Genomic DNA, 19,888 nt, shown 5'->3' with positions numbered 1-19,888 from the left:
AGTCTGAAATGGCAGGTATGCCTGTTGTAGTTACTTATTGACAGTCTGATGTGCACACAGAATGAAGTTAGAGTGACTGGCCTGAATTCAGTTTGTTTACTAAACTGAATCAATGACACTCCTTTTGGTTGCTCCTAGAGGGGCTGCCTTCTGCTGTGTGTGCCCTCCTCCCCAGTCTCCTGGTCCTTGTACAGCCAAATCTCAGAGCCTAATTTAAATTGTCCCTGCCTGTCATAAGCAGCAGTGCATTCAGTCCTGTGCATTTAGTGAAAAATGCAGCTGGGAATTTTCCATCACTGCCTGTGAGTATCAAAACTTATGCTGTCTTTCAGTAGTGGTTGTAAAATATATGCCCAAACTTTCAAATCACCTGTAAATAATAAGGCAACCAAATAAAACTTCACTATCTTCAGGAACGTTACATTTTGAGCTGCTAAAATGGCTCTTAGCAGCATCTTGTCCTTGTCAGCTAAGACAGAGTGTCAGGATTTGGTTGAGTTTTCATTTCAAAGAAAATGCTTCATCTTCTGAAAACACCTGACTCCAAAAGTTGGTTTAACATTTTTGAACTTGTGAGGTAACTGTTTAGTACATATTCTTTTACCCGAATTTCACCCCCTATGTTCCTGTGTTCCTGTTTAGGAATGATTTAGATTACGGTGATCAATTGACCTGTCCGGGAATCAGTGTGTTTTTACATGAGTAGAATGTGTGCTTTTATTTAAAATACATCTCTGGGTTATTTGTGGGGCATAGGAATTTGTTCATTCGGCCACCCCCAAATATAGTCCAGTCTACCACATGGTCTGAGGGATGGTGGACCGACCCACGGCTGGAAAAGGTTGCTGACCCCTGGCGTAGTGTTTCTAGCCCCCAGGCAAGTTGGCTAGGAGCCGAATGCACCATGGCCAGAAGTTGTCCACCTCTCCTTTAGCAGGTAGCGCAGTGACTGATTGTTTAATGTGTTGTAAAAAAAAATGTGGCTGAGAACCTCTAATAGAAGCAAATGGGGAAGCTGGCGAGGAGTTAAAATGCTCATTGGAGCCACAGGATCATAGCCATGTCTACACACTTCAAGCAAGCCCCCCACGCCTTTGAGAGCTAAAGGTTTGTGTTTTTACATAAAACACGACTGTAGCATTCTTTGGAGATTCTGATTTTCCTCTTCTTTTTCCACAGGAAGCCAGTGAAGTCTCGAAGTAGAAGTCCTGCTTACTCGAGGCACTCATCTTCGCATAACAAAAAGCAGAGATCTGGGTCCCGCAGTCGCCATTCCAGTATCTCACCTGCTCGGCTACCATTGAACTCCAGCCTGGGAGCTGAACTGAGCAGAAAGAAAAAAGAGAGGGCAGCTGCTGCTGCAGCCGCAGCAAAGGTTGATGGGAAGGAGAGGAAGGACTCTCCTAGTGTTTTATCTAGGAAAGAAAACAGTTTGGCTGAAGTTAAAGAGCCAGCGGTTGAGGCCAAAAAGGCAAAAACGGCTAAACCTGAGAAGTGCCCTTCTGACATTGAGCCAGCAAATGTCACACAGCACAACACAGAGACAAAAACTACTCCCGAGCCCCTAAAAACAAAGGCAGTAGAGAACCACGAGAAGAAACCTCCTGCTTCAGTTAAAGACTCGAAAGCAATGGGAACAAAAGATATGAAACTTGCAGGCGGAAAGGAGGAAACTGTGACCCCAAAGGAAACAGACACAGCCAAGCAAGAGGTCCCACCTCTTTTGCCTTCTGTTAAGTCACTACCTCCTCTGCCAACATCGTCGCCCCCTGCTCAGGCTCCTCCTCCGTTACCCCCTTTGCCTCCATCACCAGTTATTCCCCCTCTGCCACCTGCCCAGTCACCTGCCACTCACACCCCTGCTTTAGTTCCATCGTGTCTGCCCTCGTCTACCCACTCCAGGACATCTCTGACTACTCAGGCTAACTCTCAACCCGCCATGCAGTCCTCCTTAAAGGCGCATGTATCTGTGACAACTGCTGTTCCGCATCTGAAAACGTCAACGTTGCCTCCGCTTCCTTTTCCACCTGTCTTGCCTGGGGAAGATGACATGGATAGGTAAGGGGAATAACCAAGTAAACCTCTTCCACAAAGGGTTGGTAATATTATGGACCAGGACTTGTTAGAATTTATGTATCTGCTCATTTCTCATTGCAAATGAAATAATCTGGTGTTTGAAATGTGATTTGGCTTTATGAAAATGGCACAGATAGTGAAGAAAAACTCAAGGCCTCAGATGTAGAAAGCAGCTTTGGAATGTATGGAGAGGATACCGGGTATATGGAACGTGTAAAACAGGCTTCTAAATTAGTGGGATGGTTAGGATTGGGGCTCCCTTGCCGGAAATGGAAAATATGGTCCCAAATTAGAGCATGTTGAAAGGATCTTCGCTTGAGTAATAGAGCTGAAAGAGGCTGTAGCTGGACAGCTGTTGCCAGTCAGGATGGTACTGGATTTAGCTGACATGAATGATTGGTTGTACACCAGCGCTATTCCTTGTATAGCATATATCAGGGGTCGGCAACCTAAAGCCCATGGGCCACAAGTGACCCACACAGGTTGTTTAACCGGCCCATGAGCCGCCCACTCAGCGAGTCCCCCCGTGCTGCGCTAAAACGGTGCTGCGTGGGGACTCGCTTTCGCTGCACCGAAAATCACGTCTGCACATGAGCAGACGCCGGAAATTGCATCTGTGTAGATGCAGACACTGAAAATCACGTCTGTGCAGGTGCAGACGCTGGAAATCGTGTCTGTGCAGATACAGACGCCGACGGCGGAAATCGTGGGCAGACACGCTTATGCGCATGCGCAATCTGGCCCACCGAGGGACCTCTGCTGGAGTGAATTGGCTCAGGCAAGGTAAACCTTGACGACCCCTGGCATATATAAACCTAAATTTTTGTTTTAGTCTTGGTCCCTTGTTCACAATGCCTCACTTATGTGGCCAGCTCAGAAAAAAATCCCCAGTTAGCAACAGTTTAAGTGCGTCAAGTTTATGCTACTGGGCTCAGTTTTTTCTCTTTAAAGGACTTGGCAGTCAGGTTCAGACTATCTTGTCTTGGTTCATTAATCTGAGATATGCATGAGTGTTTAGCTCTTGCACGCCGCCCCTTCACAGTTTGCTGCTTTCCACAGTTAAACTAGGAAACTTCTTGTTAACCCTAGTTTCCTATTTTGGATTAACTGGGAAACTATGGTTACCGGCTTCAAGACAAGCCAGCATATTAGCCTGGATATTGAACTGTTTAATATCCTAGCTTGTTTTGAAGTTTGTAATGTAGTTTTCCATTTTGGACAAAATGGGTTCAACAGAGACTTCCTGATTTAATCATGGCAAAGGAGTCCTTTGGCTCGTTTGCTTTTTCTGGATAGGTTCTCAGCCTGCTTATCAAACCAAGGCTTGTTTTAGTCTAACTCTAGTTTGTTAAAACTACAGTCCCCTGAATTTGTAGATAACCACATTCAGATGTAATGCTAAATAATGGACGAAGCTGAGGCTTTTGTTTTCCCCACTCCTTGTCTGGTGTAGTTGTAAGGAGGAGATAAACTCATGCCAGTCTTTGTTAAAATATTCCTAAATATTGATGTAACTGTAAGCCTTGAATTAACTATGAACATGGAAATTGCCCGTCCTTTTGGCTTGTGAGGTGGTTTTCCTTTCTAAGGAGCATGTACTGTGATGTCATGCAAACGTACAGGCAGAGTTAGAGACTGAGATATGAAAGTTAGGAGCTAAATGGCACCTTAAACCTGGGTTTTGGGCACAACAACGGAATGTCTAGGTGCGCTTTTTCCTAACAACAACAAAGCTGAAAATGAATGAACAGCAGCTAAAATATTATGTTAATTTTTCATATGGTCTAGTCCTTCCCTGTAATATTCTTAAGAGGGTCTCTCCTCCAGTCTTCAGAGAGTAGTTGGAAGTGGGGAGGCAGTTTTAATATGAAATCTTAGGCACAGTACTGCGCCCAGAGCTCAGAAACTGCTCGCTAAACTGTCGTAAAATGCACCTAGAACAATGGGAGTTTCGAGCACTGGGGGTGGGATCTGGTTTTGCCTCTTCTTTCCAATTCATCTAGAGCCCATAGAGGCTTCCAAGAGAGAGATTGGAATGGTGCATTGTGATCATATGTTCTATATGGCGAAAGTTATGTAAACCAGCTTCAAACAATTGAGTGGGGGTTTGCTTTATTTACAATATTGTTCTTTTTAAAAATAATACTGACACTGCTAGGGGAGAGGAGATAGGGAGGATCAAAGGTTAGTAGGGTGGTGATGTGGGGATCATAGTTTATGCCTGGCAGCTGTGTTGAACCATACAGCCCACCTTTAGAATTGTCGTGCTGGAATATGACAAAGAAAATCCTACCTTCAATCCATCTGAACAGCTGTGTAATTAAGCAAAGATCTAGTGCAGCCCTGAAAGAGAGTTTACAGGGCAGTAGATCTAGCTGACTTTGGCCATCAGAAGTCAAATGTTCTCAGTGTCTCTACCAGACTGACTTCTAGGGAGGGGCTTGATTCCTGACCTCAAACAGGGCAGTTAGTTGGGCCCCAGGTATGAATTTTTGCTAGGCTTAGCTCGGCGATACTCATTTTCTGTGTGAGCCCTTCACATAGGGCTGATTCAAAGTTGCATATATACAGTACTTGACAACTAGTTACCCCTTGTGCATGTCAGTAGAGCACCCTTTCTGCCTTCTTCCGGGTCTAAAAGGACCCATGTATTGGCAATCACGTGTCAATTGGATGTTCTGAAAACGATCACTGCCTGTATTTCAAAGAGCATTGTGTTTGAAGTGAAATGAAAGTTCTTGTCTGTAGGCCATGGAGGATTAAAGCCACTTGCGGTTGCTAGTCATGATGGCTGCATTACCCTCCAGCATTGGAAACAGTATGTCTCTGAGTGATGGGGATCCATTTTGAAAACAGCAGGCTGCACTAGATGGGTCTTTGGTTTGATCCAGCTGATCTCTTCTTAACTAATCCTTCATATGTAGTGGTGCATTCACACATGCACATTACTACTTTAAGTTGTCCTGCTGACTCTGCACACGAACCAGCCTGTAGTTCTGATTCAATTTGGTGATGGTGAGGGGTGTCACACCTGTAACACCAGGTAACTGAAGATGGATGAAAATTTAAATTTTAACTTGTGGAAAGTCAGCCCACTCCTTATAAGTAGAAACTTACCTTTGCAAGCAACAGTTGGGGGGTTCTCTTCTCTTTTCCCTATCTACCTCACCCTCCCTCTCACCAACCATGGCAAAGAGGGCTCCAATTCTTCACATCTGCTGGGGGGGAAGAGAAAGGACCCCAGAAGTGGTGGCCATTTCAGCCCCCAGCCCACAAAGCATTGATGGAGCACTTATAAGCGCCCCCGTTATGCCCTTGTTTTTACTTCTTCCAGGCCCAACAGGACCCCACACCAGCGATCACGCGTCAGATGGATGTGCCTAAAGTGGTCTCCACCTGTATGCAGGAGCAGAAAGGGGGTAGATGGCTAGTCAATAAGATATAACTTACAAGGGAGGAAAGGAGAACCTGTGCAAACCAGCCTTTCTCTGGCTTCACTAGACATTGCCTACTCATTTTGGCCCTGAAACTGCAACCATGAGGGTTAGATGCTTCCTAGGGTGTGTATGTGTTTGTGTGTTAAAGTAACTTTGGATACCCAAATCGAGGCCAGATACTAGATTTGGTTCTTGTATGGCACATGACGTGGGATGAGCTAAATACCAACAAATACTCACTGTCAATAAGGTTGGAATCCTGGTGACTATCACATTGCTCCAAAAAAGAAAGCTTATGTCACCTTTCTGTTAGAGGGTGTTGAGATGTGACAAGTGGTTGCTCTAAATAAGTCATAAATGTGCCCTTCTTTTTGTTGTTGTTGTTGTTTTTCCTGGTGCTTTAGCCCAAAGGAGATTGTCCCCTCAAAACCTGTGAAGAAGGAGAAAGACCAGAGACCACGGCACTTGCTCACGGACCTCCCACTGCCTCCAGAGCTTCCTGGTGGAGACCCTTCCCCTCCAGAGTCTCCAGAACCAAAGGCAGCCACGCCACCTCAGCAACCATGTAGAAAGAGACCAAAGTAAGTGTGGAGAGGGCATCTATTTGCATAGCGGCCACTTCAGGAAAACGTCTGGTCATTTTGGTAAGGTTTGGAATTAATGGGAGGAACCATAAGAAACCAGATGAAGATAGACACTTAGCTACCTACCCAAGTTGTGTAAAGCAGTACCTTCCAGGAAAGTAGAGCTTGCCAGATCGTTGCTCAAGCAATCTCATGCCATGTTTTCGTAGTGATAAGAACAGTCAGCATTTATGTCTTGCATTCTCATTCATTCTGAATCACCTTATAGGAGCCCTGTGTGGCAATTGCCAAAGGCTACATACTGTGTTGAAGGCAGAGGCAAGATTTGAACTGGGAACTACTGGTTCCCAACTCAGTTACCGTGCCATGTTAGGTGTCATGCGCAGACTGATAAACCTGTTTTTGAATTGATAAACACGATTCCTATTTAATGATTAAAAATAAAATAAACACTGCATAATATGTTGAGATTCACGCTTCTAAAATAACAATAGAAACAGCATGGAGAGGCTGAAATCTACTCCTTGGAGGCCTGGCAGAATTAAATGATTTCATGAAGCAGAGTAAAGCTAAGAAGATGCTAACTTTGTGTGGCTCATAGGAGAGAGTATTCTGCAAGCAAAATGTCACTACTGAAAAAGCGTTGCTGTTAGAGGATACCAGCCTTGTCTTTAGCAAGGAAGGCATCTGACAAAGGGCTCCACCAGAAGATATTAAGACACAGGGAAGGTCATTGAGAAAGATGCATTTTCTATATAAATACCTAAAATATAAACTATCATGGCCTAGCCAATGTGGAACATTAATATTCAATGTTGACACCTTACAATTCAGCTCAGAAATAGATTGGTAGCCAGTAAAGATTTATTTAACTCCGGTGTAACTGAGTCTGTCTGACTAGCACCAGTAAATAACACTATGATTATGTTGCAAATCTATATAAAACTTTTTTAAAGAGAGAGGAAATGGCAGAAGAAAGAGGTTCATAAAAGGAATCCATCTCTTTGCACATAAAGAGTAAGTCTTTAGGAATCTTTTCAGGTGACGAGAGAGGGAAAAGATTACTACGTAGAAGGTAGCAAATGGCAAATCACTGATTTTAGGTGTGGTGCGGGAATCAGCTGCTGGTATCCTAACTAAAGGGAAGAAGCAAAATTCCCAGAGCAGATGTATTTTCTTTGTGTTTATTTATTAAATGTAACCTGCTCTATTTTTATAAAATAATGAAAACAATGGACACAGTTTTACAGAAGCAAAAAAAATATAAAAAAAATAGCAAGCAACTGACTGAGGATTCACTTTGTAAGAGCACCAGTACAGAAATAGTCCAGCAATATCTGTAGAGTCACAGATTCCCCATCTCTGTGTCAGTATCTGTGGTAGCAAGACTAGGGAAGATCTCTGTCTGAGACTTTGGAAACCCAGTGCCTGTTGGAATACTACTGGATCAATAGCTAAAATCTGTATAAAACAGCTTCAATTATTGTCATAAATGTTTAAACACCTAGTCCTGTAATGTCTCAATGGAAAATTGCCCCAAACCCATGTTTGAGGTTCTTCAAACTCCTCAGAGGAAGCGTGGAGCATTAATGTAATAAATAATATTTCGAATTAGAAATTTCGGTCAGTGTTACAACTTGCATGCATGCATGCTGTAAAGAATCTGTAGTGTCAGGTGTTGATATAGGAACCATGAAGGCAGATAATGGACAGGAAAATCCACCAAAGCTGGTTATTCAGAAACGTTTTGTCGAAGTCGGCATTTGGGATTTTTACGGCTCTTGTGCTTCTCTAGCCAACTCCCATCTCTCTCCCTCTCTCTCTCTCTCTCTCTCAGAATCTGTTGTCCTCGTTACGGTGAGAGGAGGCAGACGGAAAGTGACTGGGGAAAGCGCTGCGTGGACAAATTTGATATCATTGGTATTATCGGCGAGGGGACCTATGGGCAAGTGTACAAAGCGAAGGACAAGGACACAGGTGGGTACTCGGTGCACACTATTTTCTTTTCTTATTTATTTATACATACTTTTCAAATTTATACATTTCACTAATTTTGACATTTCAAAACTTGACTTCCTCCCCCCTCATTCTGCGGTTCCTTGAATTTGTTTTTAATATCTCCAGCATATCCAAATTAACTTCATTTGCTCGTTTATTCATCTTCCTTAACTATAAACTCTTGTAAAACTGCAGGTTACTACAATAATCCTGCCAGTGTTTTTATCTGTTTATAATTTATCTGTAAATATTCAGTAAACCATTTCCATTCTTTTATTAAAAAAAAAATAATGTTGCCTTGATTTCTTATTCTTCCGGTAACTTTTGCCATTTTTTTGCCATTTCTGCATATTCCATAAGTTTTTGTATCCATTCTTCCTTTGCTGGGACTTCTACTTCTTTCCGTTTTTGGGCAAGTAACATTCTTGCTGCTATAGTAACATACATAAATAAGTTTCTATGCATTTTAGGTCGTTCTGTCCCTATAATTCACAAAGGTTATTTTAAACATCCTTTTCATTTTCATAGAAAAGCGCACACTATTTTCAGTCCGTTTTTCTCATATTGAATTCACTTTTAAGTAGCTGTCGCAGAGCGTGCCGGTCATCCTTCCCTTAGGGGTTCCCAGTTGGCTCCTCCCACCATTCCTCTGCATCCAACCGATCCATGGCAGTACCATATAAAAAATGCACCATGTTGTCTAACTGCTTTCACATTTGTTGACATCAGCTGTTTTCGTATAGGCAGAGGCCGTATGCTTACGGATACCAGTTACTAGAAACTGCAGGAGGGGAGAGGACTGTTGTGCTCATGTCCTGCTTATGGGCTTCCCATAGGCAAATCATCGACTAGATGCTGGACCAGATGGGCCACTGGCCCTGATACAGCTGGGCTCTTCCTACATGGATGTGGCCGGTGGCCGTGTAATTGTCAGGAGTTCAGCCTGCACTCGAGTAGGACCCTGGCAGAGACATGTGCCCGACTGGCATGTTCTCTTCCTCCTGGTCGATTGTTCGGGAGCTTCATAAGATTTCTTCAGCCTGAACATCACAGCGACCAATGCCAACCGACACCCGCACACTTAGGGATCCGCAGAGTTTGTGCATCATGCGTATGACAGACCTCCGCAACTCAGCATTTTGGCTAATCTATTTACATATAAACACACACGGAGCACTGCAACATGGCTCTCTCTCTCTAGCATCAGGCAGCAAAGAGAAAAAAGAACAAAGGACAATAGTCCCACTTCACGGAACACAGTAACACAAACATCCTGTCTCCGTCACTTTCCACTCTGTAGAGCCAAAACATACACCGTCATGTGACAGACAAAAACCTCATGACTGCAATCATAGATCAGGAATTCTAACAGTAATAGGCTGCTGCTTGGAGGGATCTTTTAATTGATCATTTCTTCAGAATGTAATGCCAGTATGCTTTCCCATGTTTTCTCAAAACAAACACTGCAGTACACCACGATTGATACCATAAGAAGAGGCCTAGGGATGTATCCAAGCAGAGAAGCTGAATTTCCTACTTTGCTCCCCAACACTAGCCATTGCACCACAGTCCAAAGCAATAGGCTTACAATGATTTGTAAGAACGAAATGGGCAAAATGACTGGCAGTAGACAATAATTGTCTTCTTGATGTCAGATTATAAGCATGCAAATAACATAATGTATCTCTTACCGCTGCTCCTCCTCCTATTATAAAATTTGGATACTGTGGATCTCAGGGTGGTTCACAAGATAAAAACACAAAATACATAATAAAAACAAGGACAAAACCAATCGATTAACCTTACTTCCCCCCAACCCCAAGCAGTGTTGGTCTTATCTGCCAAGCAGTGTTGTACTTATGAAAGGTCCGGCTGTGCTGACTTAATATTTCTTCATGTAACTTGGAAGGGAGGGTTGTGTTTAAGAGGACCAGCCTTTTTGCGGCTCATTTTTATTGCAAATGGTTGCCTGCTTTCTTACCGACTGCCATTTGTGTTTGACAGGTGAGTTGGTGGCTTTGAAGAAAGTGCGGCTGGACAATGAAAAGGAGGGCTTCCCCATCACAGCCATCCGTGAAATCAAAATTCTCCGGCAGTTGATTCACCGCAGTGTTGTCAACATGAAGGAAATCGTCACAGACAAACAAGATGCACTGGATTTCAAGAAGGACAAAGGTATCGAAGGACATTGTGCTGAGAAGTAAGATGTGAGACTGATGCAGGTTGTGGGGCCCCCTTAGTAGCAGTGAACATACTTAGCGTATAAAAATGCTCCGTGCAGGTAAAGGATTCTGCGTAGCTTTGCTTCAGTTTTCGCCAGGAGTGCTAGCATGGCAAAGGCTTGTCTTGTCACAGACATTCACGTCTGAAGTTTGCTCTTCCATTTTGAGGGTCTTTCGTGAGATATGTAGAAGAGTTTCAGGCTTTCCCAGTCCATCCCTTTTACTTGGGTGTCATAACCATGGTGAGCAGGGAAGGAAATGTTTCTCTCCTTAGAGATCAGTTCAGTGCAGTGACCTATATGATTCCAAGGTGAGTGATGGGCTGGCTCATGCCAATTCCCCCCCCCCCAAAGAAATCATGACAATCTTCATAAATATTAAGGAAGGCAGAAAAACGAGGTTTTTAGCTGTAAATACAGAGTCAGAGCAAAAGCTGCTCTTGCCTTTTCCTGCTCACACCATAATCCGTATTGGAAATTTCACGGACAAGTGTTTGGGCTAAAGTGCCAAATTGTGTACTTTGACACTTTCAGTATTAACAGGTGTTTTCTCCTCCTCCTCACCTTCTCCAGGTGCCTTTTATCTTGTATTTGAATATATGGACCACGACCTCATGGGATTGCTAGAATCTGGACTGGTGCATTTCTCAGAGGACCACATCAAGTCTTTCATGAAGCAGTTGATGGAGGGGCTCGACTACTGTCACAAAAAAAACTTTCTACATCGAGACATAAAATGCTCCAACATCTTATTAAACAACAGGTAACTGCCAGACCAATTTGACAAAGGAGATGTGGCTCCCAACTCCTGTTCTTTTGAAGGCCAATGTGGAAAGGTTTTTAGAAGCTGCAGCTCCTATAAAACGCAACAGCCAGATTGCTTTCTGGAATATACAGGGTGGATGATCCTACAACAGCCCTCCACCAAATGCACTTTCAAATAACAATTGAAAGTGCTAGTTGTTACCTATAAAGTCCTAAACATTTTGCAGACAGGATATCTGAAAGACTCCTCTGATACGAATCTGCTTCAGGGGATTAATCTCTACTTCAAAGATAGGCTTCACTTAAAATAAGCTTTGGAGGCCTTGTTGTATATCCCACCACCAAGTGAAACAGAGCCTTTTCTGTGGTGGCACCCCAACTTTGAAATGCCCTCCCTGAGGAGGCCTTTAAAACTTATTTTAGTTCTATGTAGTGTTTTGACTAATTTAAATTTGATTATTTCCACTCTGTTTAATTCCCCCCCCCCCCAAAAAAAGAATTTGTTGTTAATTTTTTTTTATTGTGCTGTTTTAAATTGGGCGTTGCATTTGTGGTGCCTCATACATTACTTTATAAAAACGAATAAATAGAATTATAAGTCATTAGGAACTGGGCTGTAGCACATGTCTCTCAAGGCTTGAACTGTTCCACAGAAAGAAGAAATGGGAATCTACCAGATAGTTCAAATTAGCTGTATTCTTAAGTTCTGCCCTTTGTTAAACTTTTTTTAAAAAAAAGAGCATTGCAGATGTTTCTTGTAAATGTGTGAGTGCGAATGACTGAAGCTTCTGTTAATTTTAGTAATTCCTGGTCATTTTCTGTTTCCTATTCATGCTTTTGTATAAGCCATTGTTAACAAAAGTCTACTTCCGCCTTCTTGTTGCAGTGGGCAGATCAAGCTGGCTGACTTTGGGCTTGCCCGGCTTTACAGTTCAGAAGAAAGGTAAGGTGTCTGCTGAGCAAAGGATAGGTGTAGATTTAGCTACACCAGGATGGAATCTACACACACATATAAAAAAAACACACTGGGAAAATGCTTTTTAAAAAAATGTTTTGAAAAATATATTGAATTTGCCATAGCTCACCACTGCTATCTAGTGTCACATTTGTACATTTCACTTTACAACACACTTAAAATGTTTCAGTACCTATTTATCTACTTGCACTTTGACTTGCTTTCGAACTGCTAGGTTGGCAGGAGCTGGGACAAAGCAATGGGAGCTCACCCCATCATGGGGATTCGAACCGCCGACCTTTCGATCGGCAAGCCCTAGGCTCAGTGGTTTAGACCACAGCACCACCCACGTCCCATTTCAGTGGGTTTGCTGAGCAAAAGCTAGTTGAATGCAACCCCTTCTTCCCTGATCCCTCAATGTGTGGAGGCTAGTGGTGGTGAAGGAAGAGTGTTTCCACAAGTGATCAGAGGCACTTCTGTTTCTGCTTCAGATGCTCCTGAGCTCAGTCTCTGGCAGAGTATAGATGCCTTCCAGAGCCACACCCTAATTCATTTTGGTTCAAATTCTGTGCTGCCAAATGGCGCTTGAGGGTGAATGAAGTAAGGATCGCAAATAGCTTGGCACAATTGAAAGTACCATATAAACAGTCAGCAATAAAAACAATAATTTGAATCCTTGATATAGGTCTTATATAAGCTTGACTTTCAGTATATTAAGCTCTCTCCATACACCACAACTATTATGGGGATAATTCATCCTAGCAATAGCTTGGGGAGGGTGGGTAGGTAGTTTGATCCACAGGGTGAATATCTGTATTATTTCAAAATAGCTTGAGGCAAATTGTTTCTGGATCAGGAGATTGGGGGGGGGGGGATAATTTGGAAGCGATAACAGATGAAATGAATATGTTTCTAATGCTGGTTGCTTTTACAGCATTTTGAAATTCTTCCTTTCACTGTCTGAGTAATGTCGTTCCAGCATTATGCACATTGAAATGCTCCCTTTTAAAATTGCCACAATCAGAATGTTTCTCCTAGAGGAGCCAAGTCTCCAGGCTGCCCGTTTGGGAATAGTCATTACCTGCCACCACCACAAGGAAGCAAAGCCTGGAAGCTGTCCTACTCTGGGACTAAAAATAGTATTATCCAATAACATGCACCTTTTTAAAGATTGTGTAAGTCCGTTTCCAGTCCAACAAATGGCCTAGAATCAAACAGATGGGCATCTGATTAACCCCTTAGATGGGAGCCCACTGGCCTCCTGTTGCGGCGTTCTTTGTGTTGCATATTTCATTGTGTAAACGTCACTCAAGCTTTTATGCATCAGGTTGCATGCCCTATTAACCTATAAAGCATTTTTTTCAAGTAGCATTAGCGATCTGATGATATTTTACAAGCGTGACTTCCCATTGTCTGGATTGAGCAGGTGTGGCTGTGAGAGAAACCTTCCTTGACCTATATAAAGTCCCTTCACACACACACACACACACACACACACACTATGGGTTGTGACTATGGGAAATGATTCCTACACAGTTCATTTTGTTTCAGCCATTTGAATCCAAGCCAGCTGGGATTGAAGCTTCAGCCTTGGTCCCAAACACAGTTTGGCTGCACCATTCTTGCTTCTGTATGTATGTTACGATTCCTTACAGAAATCTCTCAACCTGAAACATCTCTTTTTCCCCCTCACTTAGCCGTCCATACACCAATAAAGTCATTACATTATGGTATCGACCACCTGAGTTGCTGCTAGGCGAGGAACGTTACACTCCAGCCATTGATGTCTGGAGCTGCGGGTAAGTCATCTTTCTAATTTCTGATATGAGTTTACAGTTCTTGCTGAATGCTTCCCTGTGTTGTGCTTTTTCAGTGGCTTGTATGAGTGTGTTTGTGTGTGAACTAAAAACACTTTCTAAACATTTAGGCATACTGTGAAAACTCTGGCAGTGCCCGCATTTGATGTAGTTTAGAAAATCAAGCTATAGGCCAGGTTCTGTCATTTGCATCATAATGGTACACCATGACAGTGTGTGTGAGAGAGAGCCCATGGACTGATATTTTTATTGTGTGATGCATCCCATTGTTTCTTTTTAAAATTTGGTAGCCTGGCCCCTTTATTGCAGAAAGAGTCTGCTCAGTGTTCCATGAGCCTTGGAGGGCTGAGGAATAGAAGATTCTGTGTTCCATGAGTTCCAGCTTCCATCCCGATCCAAAGTTAAAAATTTTGGACACCTAATTGGCACAGAGGCTATCACAACACTGATCAGGCTTTCTGGATTTGTTTTATAGCAGTCTTTTTGCATGGTAAAGGTGAATGTGTCACACATCTTCTCAATGCAAGTGGGAAATGTGGATCATAGAGGTTAATGGAATTAGCCTTTTTTAACATTCAAATTTGACTGGGTGCCTCCCTCTGTTCTGGGTTTCTACCAAACCTAAGCAACCAAGGAAGAGTCACCCAACTCCCCATTCAAATGCTTCCTTCAGTTTCTGCCGTTCATTTCAACCTTTCTTTGTTCCTTTCCCCCTCCCAGCTGTATCCTTGGGGAACTATTTACAAAGAAGCCTATTTTTCAAGCCAATCTTGAGTTGTCCCAGCTTGAATTAATCAGGTAAGTCATTCTGTGTGTCATCAACAGGAGCGTGTGCAAAGAGAGTTGTGTGTGCTGTCTTGGCGATGCCAGCAGTCATTTTGTTCCGAAATGCTAGCAGTCACCTTATGTGCAGGTAACAGGGCCCCCCACAGGTAGTTTTTTTGTACAGACAGAAAGCGGTGGTTGGCAGCTAAGTGTCAGAACCATGTAGACACGAACAGAAGCAATCTTTGCAATCAGGATCTCAGTGAGAGAGAGAAATTATCCCTTGACTTCATTTGAGTGCCTCACCTAATTGGCACCAGATTAAAGGGAGGCAAGAATACCAGCGGCCTCCATCATAGAAATTTAGGGCAGCTCAGAGCATATAATGCCCTTAGCCTAATGTTTTACCTTTTTAAAAAAACTCTGATCTGTACCTAAACTTGCTTTTACCTTCCAAGTCTTAAGATAGAATTATTTCTAAACTCTACCATGAGGGACGTGGGTGGCGCTGTGGTCTAAACCACAAAGCCTAGGGCTTGCTGATAAGAAGGTTGGCGGTTCGAATCCTCACGACGGGGTGAGCTCCCGTTGTTCGGTCCCTGCTCCTGCCAACCTAGCAGTTCAAAAGCACCTCAAAGTGCAGGTAGATAAATAGGTACTGCTCCGGCGGGAGGGTAAATGGCGTTTCTGTGTGCTGCTCTAGTTCGCTAGAAGCGGCTTAGTCATGCTGGCCACATGACCCGGAAGCTGTACGCCGGCTCCCTCGGCCAGTAAAGCGAGATGAGCGCTGCAACCCTAGAGTCGGTCACGACTGGACCTAATGGTCAGGGGTCCCTTTACCTTTTTACTATGAGGAAGAGCCTTCCTAAACGGACAGCAGTATTCATGGGGGTCCTTTAAAAGTTAGAAAAATGGGCACTTCTGTGCAATTAACCTGGCCTTGCATGTAAACAAGCTCTGGGAAGCTTTATAGAGATCTGTTTCCTTTGGATCTGCTGTGTGTTATGTCTGTTTTGTGGCCTATTCTCCTGAAGGGGGCAGGGGATCCTCGGATAGGATCCTGTGCCAGCGGGGAACTGTCTGTTCGAGGATCCCCTCCATTCCCTGCAGAAAATGGACCTTCACAGGAGGTCCGGTGTCACATTTTTATTCCTGTCCATCCTTGACGGGAGGCCCTGTCTCATCTACCTGCAGTGTAGGGTGAGGAGTAGCGAGGGGAGTGGGAGGCTGCATGCAGGCATGTGCAGAAATAGCTTGAGAGGGAAAATCAGAAGATGCTTCAACCATCCACATCTTCCAGGCTGGGGAACTAAATGGCCTCTGTTTGAGCGGTTTCATTTTGACAGATGTTTCACTTCTCATTTTATGGTCCTTTTAACTTGTGTAAACCACGAAGAAATCCTGGGCAACGTGGCAATATAGAAAGGCAATGCATAGTTGTGTTCACGCTCTCCCTTTTCCAAATCTCCTGCAGCCGCCTTTGCGGGAGCCCCTGTCCGGCTGTGTGGCCAGACGTCATCAAGCTACCTTATTTCAACACCATGAAACCTAAGAAGCAATACCGAAGGAGACTACGGGAGGAGTTTTCCTTGTACGTCCTGGGTAACGGTGTTGTCTGCCTGCGAATCCTTATGTCTGTGATATCTCCAGAAAGCACTGAATTTGTGTATAACTCTCCCCCCCCCCCCACAAGACCCAGACCCCAACATTTTGTGTGTGTGTGTGTGTGTGTGTGTTAGCAATAAGGGTGGGGATTGAGAGACATGGAGAGGCAACAGAAAAATGATTTGCTGCTGGAGAACAATCCACGATAGAAATGGAACGAGATGCTTGTGATATGTGCTGCAAGAGATCAGCCCAAAATGAGCTGGTGCTGAAATATAGAGTATAGCCAGTGCGATACCCCAATGAGAGAGTCTGTTCTGAATGTCAGACATCCATGTTGATATCCTTGCTGAGCCGTGAAGCTCGCTGTAGTAACCTTGGCCAAAACAGAGTTTCTCACCCTAAGCTACATTGCAGGAAGCTGCCAGGCTAGGGCTCCCCTCTAAGCTTTGGGAAGAGTAAGTGAGCAAATATCCTAATCAGTACAGTGGTACCTTGGGTTATGAACTTAATTCGTTCCAGAGGTCTGTTCTTAACCCGAAACCGTTCTTAACCTGAGCCGCGCTTTCGCTAATGGAACCTCCTGCTGCCGCTGTGCTGCCGCAACGCGATTTCCGTTCTCATCCTGGGGCAAAGTTCTCAACCCGAGGTACTACTACCGGGTTAGCGGAGTTTGTAACCCAAAGTGTTTGTAACCCGAAGCATTTGTAACCCAAGGTACCACTGTAGTTTCAAAGTGACTTTCTATCTAGAAACTGTGTGCAGGTCATTGTCTCCCAGCTCAGAATGGATTCATCATCAAATTTCAGTTTAGCTAGAAGAATACAGTGGTACCTCGGTTCTTGAGCTTAAATCTGTTCCGGGAGTCCATTCAACTCCTGAAACCGTTTGAAAACCAAGACGCGGCTTCCGATTGGCTGCAGGAGCTTCTTGCACTCAAGCAGAAACTGTGTTAAACGTTTGGCTCCCAAAAAAGTTTGCAAACCAGAACACTTATTTCTGGGTTTGTGGCGTTCAGGAGCCGATTTGTTTGGGAGCCAAGCCATTTGAGTACCATGGTACCACTGTAATGCACTTGGGTTGTGTTGCGCAAGCCACTAGCTCAGTCCTAGGAGTAATAATATTGGCCTGCTTATAAAGGGCAGGGGTATGGATTCAACTAAGTCCTACTCCGAGGAAACTGGTTGAAATGAATGAACCTAAATTAATCATGTCTCCTAACGTCAGTGGATTTATTCTGAGTAGGACTAGTGATGAATATAACCCAGGGCATCGGGGACAGGGAATTAAGAGATAACATGTGTGCAGAAGAGCAGTGCTTGTTATTGCCGTAATGGGGACTGTTTGTGGGTTGTTGTTGTTTTCTTCATTTTCTCTCTCTTCTCTCAGCATCCCTTCTGCTGCTCTTGACCTATTGGACCATATGCTCACGCTGGACCCCAGTAAACGATGCACAGCAGAGCAAGCCTTGCAAAGTGACTTCCTGAAGGACGTTGATGTCAGCAAGATGGACCCTCCAGAGTAAGCACCTCACTGTTCCTTGGGAAAGTGAGCCTGCAGGGGGGGGGGACTGAAATATGTCCTAGCCTTTTAAAGGTGCATTGAGAGTGGAGTGCTTGGATTTGTAGCAAGGCGGGGCTAGCTAACCCACAGATCCACACAGAGCGATCTGCACAGTTCAGACCACAGAACGCTACTGGCACCAACAGGTGCCCACTTAACCATCGCAGCAGAAGCTGCATATTGTGGTGACACGTTGGAGTGGAAAGGTAACCTCAGCCCTGGTTTGTGAGCCCGTTTAACCTCGGGGGAATTAAATGGCTTCTGTTATGTGTTTCAGCCTCAGTGTATGCTCCTTCTGTGTGCAATGAGAAAGGATATCACCTGCTTAACCTGACACCCCAACCCCACCTTGTAAGGCAAGAGGATCTAGGAAAGGATTTTTTTTGCTCCCTGTCTTTGCCTGCCTCATTCATATTCAGAGGCAACAGGAAGACTTCAGCCTCCACACACCCAAGCATATCTGCAGCCCCAAAATTGACTCTGCAGCACAGCTCAAAGTACATCTCTTAAGTCTTCATGAAAAGGTTATCTGTAAGGTCCCCTAAATTTGGCTTAGCTTACCTGTGTTACTGACCTGACCCAATCCTTTGCGTCCCCTGAGCCCTTTGCCACACACAGAGGACTCCAGGAAGGGTTGTGTCATACTGAGATTTTGGGCAAAAGTTGTGCAAATCTAGCTTCTTTTGTAAGGCTTGTCGGGTAATAAGAGACTGACCTGCCCTTTCTCTTAAGTTCTCCATTCATGCCAAATAACTCAGGATGGGCAGGGTTGGTCTAATACCTGAGATAGTAAAAGCACACCCACCCACACCCAGTTCTCCATAATGTGCTAAAAGCTTGGGAAAGAAGAGGGAATCTTTGTACTGAGCATTTGGGACCGGTGTGGCATCAGACAAGCAGGGGCGGTCACCCAGTGTCAGAATTTGTCTTCCGGGCTTCTGCCCCAACTTCATTGCTCCCTTCTCAACAAAGGTCCATTTGCTGTCTTTCTGCAGCCTTCCTCACTGGCAAGACTGCCACGAATTGTGGAGCAAGAAGCGGCGGCGGCAACGGCAGAGTGGGATCGTGGTAGAGGAACCCCCCTCGGCCAAGGTTTCCCGAAAGGAGACAGCCTCCGTAATAAGCACAGATGCTATCAAGAATCACAGCAGTCCTGTACAGCCACAGCCTGCTCCGATCAAAACACAACCTTGCGCTGTAGACTCATTCGGTCAGTGTATAGCCTGGGGTAACAGCTATAGCTTTAGTTAGCTAGACTGGGCTGTCTTCTTACTACCCTTGGTTCCTTTTTGTCATCCAGCTGGCTGCTGGTTGCTTTTGCTCCTTTCGACAGAGGCAACTGGGTTGAGCTTTAATGTAAAAGGTGATATTCTGAAGCCAGATCTCCAGCCCCTTCCCCCACCCCCCAAAAAAGTGACAAGGGGAATACAGCTGTTATGTCTCACACTTGGGAAAACCATCAGTTTGGTGCAGGACCCACATAGCAGGAAGCAGCAAGCTAAGATGCAGACAGATGCATTGGCAGAAGGACTGTCAACTAATTAATCAGGACTTCCAACTTGGAGAGTGTTTCCAGAAGGCTATCAAGGTTGATGATATTGAAGTGTCCGAGAGGTCCATGGGAATCAGTAGGATCACTCTCCACGTGTCTCTCTCCTGACTTAAGCCATTCACCAGAGTGACCCTATCAGATTCTCGGACAGAATGAGTCAATTGGTCTGAGTGATCTGAGATGACAAACCCAACAGGTGATAGCTGAAGATAGCATGGACTAGTAGGAAAGTGAAACTGGGGCAACCCAGTCAGGTGGAAGGGTGGTATTATTATTATTTATTTTATTATTAGCTGGGTTGAATAGAAAAGATTCCAGAGTAGCACTAGGTCTGTGTCTATACAGGAGCAAGACTGAAACCTCCTGTGGCTTCCTGTCCACACCCACTAACCCACACCCACAAACCCATCAGTAGGGCACAGAGCACTTCCTGGTCTGTCAGATGAGGGGGTGCTCATCCTGAGAATGGCTCCCCACCCTGTCTCCATCCTTGGACTCTCCATGCCCTTAATAGCTCTGATTTTGGTTGTTGTTGTCAGTCTCTTGTAGA

At 44.3% G+C, this 19,888-nt stretch overlaps 1 protein-coding gene across 4 annotated transcripts in view; it reads left to right on the top strand.

Moving 5' to 3' along the window:
* CDK12 (cyclin dependent kinase 12) overlaps positions 1-19,888 on the top strand; it is a 30,157-nt gene that overhangs the window by 5,826 nt on the left and 4,443 nt on the right. For all 4 annotated transcript variants that reach the window (XM_083408516.1, XM_083408514.1, XM_083408515.1 and 1 more), the window contains exons 2-12: positions 1,180-2,058; positions 5,918-6,094; positions 7,935-8,074; positions 10,100-10,270; positions 10,890-11,079; positions 11,968-12,024; positions 13,734-13,835; positions 14,574-14,651; positions 16,093-16,209; positions 17,613-17,744; positions 18,782-18,996. In XM_083408516.1, the coding sequence (XP_083264642.1) occupies positions 1,180-2,058; positions 5,918-6,094; positions 7,935-8,074; positions 10,100-10,270; positions 10,890-11,079; positions 11,968-12,024; positions 13,734-13,835; positions 14,574-14,651; positions 16,093-16,209; positions 17,613-17,744; positions 18,782-18,996 (2,258 nt within the window). The remainder of the gene's footprint in view (positions 1-1,179; positions 2,059-5,917; positions 6,095-7,934; positions 8,075-10,099; positions 10,271-10,889; positions 11,080-11,967; positions 12,025-13,733; positions 13,836-14,573; positions 14,652-16,092; positions 16,210-17,612; positions 17,745-18,781; positions 18,997-19,888) is intronic.

Source organism: Podarcis tiliguerta (assembly GCF_965153285.1).
Source record: "Podarcis tiliguerta genome assembly, chromosome: 13".
NCBI classification, from domain to species: Eukaryota; Metazoa; Chordata; class Lepidosauria; order Squamata; family Lacertidae; genus Podarcis; species Podarcis tiliguerta.
Note: the sequence above shows the minus strand (reverse complement) of the source record. Positions and strands in the feature narration are given on the sequence as shown.